The 9,771-nt window shown below is 26.5% G+C and overlaps 1 protein-coding gene across 1 annotated transcript; it reads left to right on the top strand.

Annotated features, from left to right (window-relative positions):
* Positions 1–3,439: 3,439 nt before the first annotated feature.
* On the top strand, positions 3,440–5,287 carry LOC100199544 (TBC1 domain family member 10A). Its single transcript, XM_065805993.1, has one exon. The coding sequence runs from the start codon at positions 3,485–3,487 to the stop codon at positions 4,556–4,558; it is 1,074 nt and encodes a 357-aa protein (XP_065662065.1). The 5' UTR covers positions 3,440–3,484; the 3' UTR covers positions 4,559–5,287.
* Positions 5,288–9,771: the final 4,484 nt, after the last annotated feature.

The following is a 9,771-nucleotide window of genomic DNA, read 5'->3' as shown; positions in this document are numbered from 1 at the left end:
TTTTGATTTGATAGAAAATATTATAGATTTTTTTAAAAAGTACAAACAAAGATTATCCAAGAGAGCTAAAATAAAGAAGTTAATTAAAAAGTTACCATTTCTTGTAGAAATGGTAACTTTTTAATTAACTTCTTAATTTTACATGACTCAACATTACATAATACTTAACAAAGAACTCCCAGGAAAAGATCCATTAATTGTAAAAATGTACAAATATGTTCCAGCTTTTTAGTTCAAATTAACTTTGTGGGAGAAGTAGTTTAGGACTGGAAGTTTCAGTCATTTTCTAACTATGGGTTAGCTGACTCCTGGAAACACTGCAGAGTTTGTTACCTGTATTACCTTTTTCCCCCTCCATTACACAGTGAGCCAGGTGGTGGACAAAAGGTAAAATTATACATTTTCAAAAATTACATTATTATATACCATTTTATAGCTTAAATACTCAGCTTTTATAAAATGTATATAATTGTGTATAATTATTATGACGTATGCTTCTAAGCTAAGGAATAAAAAGGTTGTTTTTTTTTTAAAAATTTTCCAAATTTTTATGTTTTTTGTTTTTATATTTTTTGTTTTACTAGTAAGCATAGAATAGCCGTTAATTATAAAACCTCTCTTTTTATTGCATAATTTGATAAAATCAATTGTAACCTTTCAAATTATTGAAATATTACAACACTGTTTAGCACGAAAGTTATGTCAAATAAAACGATTTCAAATGACAGCGGATTTGAAGTACTTTTTTTAGATAAAATTTCACTTATATAGTCGAATACTTTTACGGTCTAAAGCGGTCCAGTAATTTGAGACTTGAAATACGATATGTATATTATCAATATAAATTTGGTTTATAATCCGCATATATCCGCCTGGGCTCTAATAATGATTTTTATATGATGTATCCGATTTTAAATGGCGGAAACATATGTATTTTATTCTAAATGGTTATGCAATAATTGGGTCTCAGCAAGACTAGATTAGTGTTACAAACTTGTTTTATTATTAATACATCTTAAAATACATATTAATAAGATTTTGTAAATGAAGTTCATATTTTTATATAGTTAAAATATGAAAAATAGTAATTTTTGTTCATTTATAATAAAAGAAAACTTGAACTAAGCTAATCCTAATATTTTGAATACAGTTGTAAATGGCACAAACTTAACTTAAAAAATAATAACCTGTCTAATCTCATAAAGCATCCTTGACAAAGGTATACATGCAGAAACTCTTAACTTCGTTTTGAAGAGAATAACACACAATAACTACAAAATGAACCAACATCAGATCAATTTGTAATTGACAATAAGAAAATTCTACTAACTGCTTCCATTGATAAAGAAAACTCTGATCTTACCCAACTGTAGTATCTGGCAGGCTCCGGGTAAATTTTGATACTTTAAGTAGTAAAACAACAAAAAAAAAAGATTGACGCCATTAGTTGCATCATATTCATCTTAAGAACTATTTTTTACATCAGGTTGTAGTTTGCGCCAAGATGGTCAAGAAAAAGAAGCTAAACCTGTTTTACAATTATCAGAATATATGAGTTTTGGTTCGAAAAGTAATTTTAAATCAAAATTTTTATATTATTCTGTACACCAAAAGGGTTAAGCTTTCGGTACCTTTTTTTATATGGATTATGTAGTAGTTTCATGAAATATAAAATAGAGCCCTGGGACTGCATAAAAGTACTTAAAATTAGTAATTGGGAATGTGTTCAAATTTTTAAATGCATAAAATAATTTTTAAACAGACTTCCACATTAATATTAGTCTAGTTTATAACAAAAATGGTTCTTTAATCTTTTTTTAAATAACGAGTTATTAGATTTGTCCAGTAAAAATGAATTCTGACCTGTGCATTAATGCACGGATGTTTTTTTTAAAGAAAGGACCCAATAGAAATCTTTAGGGGTCGGGGAAAGAATGCGTCAAAACTGTTTATAAATTATAATATAATTATAATTATAATATAATTTTTAGTTGTAATTTTTTATTTCAGTTTTAGGACTTTTTTATTTTTTAGAAAACAGTCGGCAGAATTAAGGATTCGTCCCACTTATTCCTAGAGTCGCCCTTGTCATTATTAACAATTATAATAATAATAAAAACAATTAACACAAAAATAATTTTCGCTATTTTGTCTTAATGTGGCTCTCAATTGTTGCAACAATTACGATATTTTTTTCGCTATAAAATATAAATAAAAATAAAAACAAAAAAAAAACTACGTCGCTTTATAAAATGTAAAATGCCGCAATAGTTAAAGATGTTTATTTATTATTTTAACAGCAAAAACGAAAAAACAAAAACGGAATTTTTGCTTATTTAATAAAATACGCACATTTAGGTAGATTTACCTTGTAAGTTAAAATAATTTGTTTCAAAATGTACAAATTCTTGTCATTTTTCATCACTTTAATGGCATTTTATTTAAACTTCTTAACCTTAATGTAACCTTAATGCCATTACCATAATATTATATTTTAATAAAATATAATATTAATAACATTTTTATTTAAATATATTTCATATTTGAACAAAATGTAGAAAAATACTACTTATTCAAGTTCTTGCTCGTAGTTGTTTCCAATAAAATAATGTAACATATTAAATTCATTTAATCTAAATTTGAATTGGATATTACACATTGTATCAGTTGCACATTGCATTAGTTTCATAAATTGTTTTTATTTATTCTTTTCACAATAAGTTGTTGTGATTAATGCACCTTATGTTAGTTTTAAAAATTATCAACCACTAGATTTATCATTTTTCATAAATAAAATTTGATTCAAAAGTATGTTGACATTGCTACATTAAATAAAAAATCTTTAACAACATTGATTATATTTATTACAATGTTTGTTTTTATTTTCTGTTGAATATAGTTCTATCTTTATGTAATAAATAATTCTTAATATTCACAATACATAATACAGTACTCATAATTATACTTATAATGTAAGTATAATTATGGCACGATTCAATGAAATGATTGTTTGTTACACTCTTGCATAAGTTATTAAATAAAATAGCAACTTAAGTATTTAAGTAACTTAAGTAATGGTTAGTATTGTTTTGGCATTTCTTACAATGTCTATAGTTACTCAAATGCACAAAAATATATGTTTAAAATAAAAAATATATATAAAAATAAAAATGTGTTGTATAAAAGTTAAATAAAAATAAATAAAAAATATATATAAAAATATATTGTATAAAAAATATATTGTATAAAAGTTACACAGCTTACTACACAGAGGTACGATAAGTCATTGATAATAAAAAAATGATAACAAAACTGTTTAAAACATAACTTTTGTGCAAATAAGTATTAGAGAAAAGACAAATGTATATATTCTTTAACAATTTTAAAAATCTTTTGATTTTAACTATGTTTATATTTATGATGCATGTTGTATGATGTTTAAAATTTTATTTTTCTAGTTTTATACCATAATACTAAGATAAACATGAATGAAAATATTGAGAATGCATCTAATAATAGCAACACGTTACTTAAAGTTGATGGGCATGGTTTTATAGTTTCACACCGGCTTTATAGTAGAGTTGCTTCATTACCTAATTTCTCACAAATGGGTGCAGTTGGAAAAAGAAGAGAAATGAAATGGTTAGAGATGATTAATTCATGGGACAAATTTATAATGAAACATCCTATGAAAATTAAAAGAAGATGCCAGAAAGGAATCCCACAATCTGTTCGTTCATTAGCATGGCAGTTTCTAAGTGGAGCAAATATTTTAATAGAAAAAAATATTGGTTTATTTGAAAAACTGTCTGGAAATAAAGACTCTAAATGGGTTAATATTATACAGAAGGATATTCCTAGAACATTTCGACACCATTGTATGTTCCATGAAACAGGTAGTCAAGGACAAGATAATTTATTTAAAGTATTAGTAGCATTTAGTGAGTATGATTCATCAATTGGCTACAGTCAGGCTCTTGCACCAATTGCTGCAGTGCTATTGATGCATATGCCACCTAGTGAAACATTTTGGGTACTAGTTGCAATTACAAGATCTTATTTACCAGGCTATTTTGGGGAAAAAATGGAAGCAATGAAATTTGATGGGATGCTCTTTGGTTTATTGCTTGATAATTATTTACCAAAGGTTGGAAAACACATGAAAAAACTCCAGATTGATCCATTAATGTACATTGTTGAATGGATGGTTTGCATTTTTTCACGTTGCCTACCCTTTCAAACTGTTTTACGAATTTGGGACATGTTTTTTTGTGAAGGAGTCAAAGTGTTGTTTAAAACAGGTCTTTCCATCATGAAAATAGTTCTTTCAACGCAAAACGATTTATTTGAAAAGGATGAATTTCAGACAACTAATTTACTTCACAATCTACCTTATGACCTAATGACAGATAAAATTCTTTTAACTGAAATAATTAATATCAAAATTAGTGAACGACAGTTTGAAACAGCTCATGCAAAAATATGTGCTGATAATCCTGATTTAAAAATGAACAGGTTCAATGGTTGCAATCAATATAATACGCGGATTGTTTCTTAAGCAAAATAATTAAATTTCTGTAATTGTTAAAGAAAACAACACATTAGTTGTTTGAAATACAATATCATGTCTAATAAATTACATTTTTGTTAAACAAAAAATGTATTATACATGTTGTTTGCTGAATATTATAGATCGTAGATAATTTGTTAAATATAATGGCTCCATTGAATTTTTTTTTTTTGTGTGTAAATAAGCTTTGTTTTATTTGTAAAATAGTATTTAATATTTTATAAATACTTTTATTAAAATTAGGAATTACAACTTTATAACAATATAAATATGAATAAAATGTTTCTTTATTTAAATTTTTTACTACATTTAAATTTTTTTTACTTTTTTTTTTAACTCTATATATGTTTATGTGTGTGTGTGTGTGTGTGTGTGTGTGTATATTTTTTAAGACAGTATTAGAGTAGCATAGGTAAACTTCAATCTCATTTAGGTTGTATTACTCACAAAATGTTTAATGGTGGCATAACAATGTTTTAACTTCTAAAAAAAGTTTGAAATTAGTTGTCAGTAATTGGTAGTTATAAAGTAAAATGTTTAAAAAAATGTTGAATATTTCTTTTAGCTAGAATTTTTATTTTTAATACTATTTAGTATTAAAGAATTATTTTTTTAATTTTTTAAATTATAATTTTTTTAACATATTGTAAACTAATTAGCCATAATTTTATAAATGTTGACTTATATTATTGAATAAAATATATTCTTGTAATTTAATTTTTTTCTTAAATATAAACTCGATATTTATAAACTTAAGGTTTAATTTAATATTTATTTAAAAAGACCAAAGTTGTTCAAATCTCTAATTTTGCATCATACTATTAATGTAGTTTATTTTTGTTTGTAGATTCATTTATTTACCAATAAATTTTCAAGATTGTATACATAGTTATTTTCAAAATGGGATACGAAATTTTTGCCAGATAGTTTTACACTGTAGCATTTAACCAGGACCACCGATAGGTCCTTGTTAAATGCTATTTTACACATACGTGCCCCTGGTGCAAAAATATTAGGGGCCCTACAAGACTATAAAAAATTGTTAAATCATATATCATCCTTGCAGTCAGAAATACGTCATCATCTTTAAAATGCCCAAGAGTTGTTGTGTTTTCGGATGTTTAAACTACAACAACAACAAAAAATACAGATCTGAATATTACATTTTACCGCATAATCCTGAACGTCAAAAACTTAGGCTCAATGCAACCAGTCGTACTGCTTTAGATAAAGATTCTCGATAACAAACTTTGTCGTACTGCTTTAGATAAAGTATTCTCGATAAAAAACTTTGATCATTAAAATCAAAATAGGAAGCAATGCTTGGTCAAAAAACCAATCAAATGATCCAGATCATGTACTCTATATTTTCTTACAAATCTTTGGAAAGAAAAATCTAGCTCTTTATCGACATTGTGTATTAAAATGTAATAAAATATTAGTAATAATAGGTAAAAATATAAATTTCTATTGATATGATCAAATAAAATAAATATAAGCACATGTTCATACATGTTACTCTTGTAACTCAACTTGAGTTTTTAAAATTTTAACTGTACATGCATCTGCTATAAATTTGCTATTAAAAAATTATTGAGTTGATAGCATATCTAGCTGACAGACACATAGACAAATAACATACTTAACTTTCTTAATTTTATCTGCCCGTGCATCTGCTAAAATCCAGCTAGATTTGCTATTGAGTCAAATTGAAAACATTGATAAAATAGTACACAGTAACATAACTGAAGAGACAAAATGTTTTATTATGATAGAACAAAATTATTTGCCCTTAGTCTCACTAACCAGTTCCACAATAGCCATGTAATCTCTTATCAGTATATGTGAACTAGAAAGTATGTACCTTGAAATTGAAAATATACAGTCAAAAAAATCTAATCAAGTTGAAAATATTGAGGAAGTAGTGCACAATAACTTGACCGACGAAGCAGGATGCTCAAATATGATAGAACAAAATTATCTGCCCTTAGCCTCACCAACCAGCCCCACAATGAATATGAACGAAAAAGTATATACCATGAATGGACAGTTTACAATCAAATTACGAAAAAAAACGATTGTTGTCTGTGTGTCATATTTATTTCAAGTTTTACGGGAATATCTTGAAAATTGCTTGATGTTGACCTGGTTAAAGTTTAACGTTTTAATAACTCTTATCTACCTTGTATATATTACCTAGGTATAGGAGAACAAAATAGTTATCATAGACCAACTCGAAATATTATGGAAGATCAAATAATTTTAAGTATTGTTAAATTGAAGCACAATAAGAACTTTGATATGTTGGTCCATTTGATATGTTGGTCCATTTGATATGTTGGTCCATTTGATATGTTGGTCCATTTGAGCTTCCGAAGTAAAAACAACTGCTATTGAATAATTTTTGGAAATCAATATATGAAGTATTAGAAAATTAAAAATTATCAATTCTATTGCGAGCTCGAAAGCACATTTTTGAAACCATACCAAATATTTTCAAGTCAAACTATCCTCGGTCTACATTAATTATTAAATGTTTTAAAGTGTTTATTGAGGACTCTGGTCCTTTGTTAACAAGAGCACAATGTTATAGTAGTTAAAAAAAAAACATTTCACATTGAAGATATTAATTCCATGTACACCACTAGGTGCCATTAAATTTTTATCTAAAAAGTTGTGCTTTCGACATTCAAATTGTGAGAGAATCAAATTTTGCGCCATCAAAATACCACTATCCTGGAGATCAAATTTTTGCTGGTCGTAGTTTTACGTTGGTTTCGTCGCTCATTCCGGTTCGCAACTTTTGGAGCCTGCATTTACAAAAAAATAAATTACAGCTATCAGCTGATGAATCAATCAAAAAAATTGCAACTGTAAGGATTCACATAAAAAAGAATTATAGGATTAGTGAAAACTTGTTATAAAATTCTAAGAAGAATCTTCCTAATAAAATCAGTGAAAAGCCTAAGGGATAACACAAATCATTCAACGCATGATTTCAAATTGTGATAAAATTGTTCTAGTGTGTGCTGCTATAGCCAACTTGGGAGAAAGTGTCGTGTTTCGCTAGCATGTAATATAGTTATACTTTTTTGTAACAGTACTATATGACTTGATCAATGCTCTTTGAGCAATTCATGTCAATTTTTAGATTTTCTAGAATATCTGAAAACTATAATACGTAACTTTTTAGGGACAACTTTTATTCTTTATGACCGTAAAACTAAGTTTAGTGTCACTTGATCCCTCTGGGCTAAAAAGTGGAACAGAATTGAAAATTAAATATTATTTAAAGACCTCAATGCAAAAATAATATAAAAAAACATCGCTATTTTTTTTTGAGGTGTCCAATTAAGTTCCAGATCATCACTCTGAATACTTTCGAGCTAGATTTTTTATGTTAACATAATACAAAACAATAAAGTATGTTCCAAACAAGTCAAATAATATATACGTGATTAAATTAGTTTATTATAAAGTCAAACAATACGCTAAAGGCGTTAAGCATAATAAATTATACATAAGGCATAATTTTTTCAAGTTAAAAAACATTTAAATTTATTTTTATTATTTAAATTAACAACTTATAATAATAATCTCCCGCCAATTTTTAGTTTTTTCCTAAAGTTAACGGAACCTAATCGAAAAATGATCAAGACACTATCCAACGAGCTTTTGTTTTTAAAAGTGTCGTTTTAAATGTCTCTTAAACGTTTCGTAAATATTCAAAGGTAAAGAACGTTCAAAAGTCTTTTAAAAGACATTTAGAGCGTTATTTTTGAAACAAAAATTGCCGTAGGGTAGGTACAGAATAAGTCAGGTAGCGCCATTTAAAAGGTTGAGATCAAATGTTTAAGCGCTTTTTTTTCTTGAATTTTCGGAACTAGTTTAGTCCAAAATAGGGCTTACAGTACTTACAACATTATATAAAAGCCCACTAAGCTTTATGTAATTTGTTGCGACCTAAATGACCATAAGTCATTTCCTAACGTTCTAAACCGATTGTTAAAGGCTCAACAACTGTTCCCATTATTCTACTTATTTGCAGTGCTGATGAAGCATGAATAAATATTTTAATTTTTTACAGTGCTGATGTAAAAAATTAAAATAATCTTACTTTCTGATACTGATAACAGTAACTGCAGAAAGAAAAAAAAATTTAGGAGTATAATTAGAATATTTTATTAACTCATTACCTTCACATTTGGGCAAGGTGAGGTAATTCTGTTGGGGTATTTTTGTTGCCAGGCTCTATTCACTGTAATTTTTTAAATTTAAGTTGTTAGAAAATTAATCTAGGTCCTTTTTTTTAGGATACTAATTAAATAATATTAATTGATAATACAATATAGATTATTAATTGAAAACGAAGATATTTATAAAAGCTCCAACAATCTAAGAAAAAATCCGTTTTATACAACGAACTGCATCTGTCGCTAGTGCACCAACGGGTTTTCCGTTATGTTTAACGGATTAAAATTTTAACGGATCGAAGTTCGTCGATATTAATCCGTTGAAATTACGGATTTATTCCGTTCGTGCAACAAACAATTCATTAAAATAAAGGAGTTATTACACTACGCGGCTTTTGCTGTTTTGGTAATTTAAATAATTTAATACGTCATCGTATTGACTAGTTTATTTCCTTTATTAAAATTAGAAAGAAACCAAGCCAGATAGAACTGAGATTTCATTATAAAATAGTCCATGTTTTTAATATATAGATTGTTTTATCATAATATTCAACATCTGATACAAGCAGTACTACTTATACAAACAAACATGATCGAAAGAGATATTTTAGCAAGCTTTAAAAACGCTTTAACTTTTAAATTAAAAACTAATTAAATATTTATAGTAATTTAATTCAATATAGAAACTTTCAATTACAATAAAAATTAAAAAATTTAAAAAAATATATAAAAAGTTTTTTAATATATATTTTATTATTAGAGTTATTATATTCAAGGTCAAAAAACATTTATATAAAAAACACAGACATGCATACAATTGTTATTGTACTAGGTTTGTTGCTAATTCTTTATTTCTAAATTACTAATAAAAGTTATGTTATTTTATTAGTTCGACATTTCCATGTATAAAACAAAAATTAAATGCACTACAAAAGATTACCTGCTAACTAAAAGGTTTTAAAATTTTTACACACATCAATAGTTGTCAAGAATAAAAGGAAAAAAAAG

The sequence above is a fragment of the Hydra vulgaris genome, chromosome 09 (assembly GCF_038396675.1).
Source record: "Hydra vulgaris chromosome 09, alternate assembly HydraT2T_AEP".
In the NCBI taxonomy this organism is placed as follows: Eukaryota; Metazoa; Cnidaria; class Hydrozoa; order Anthoathecata; family Hydridae; genus Hydra; species Hydra vulgaris.
Note: the sequence above shows the minus strand (reverse complement) of the source record. Positions and strands in the feature narration are given on the sequence as shown.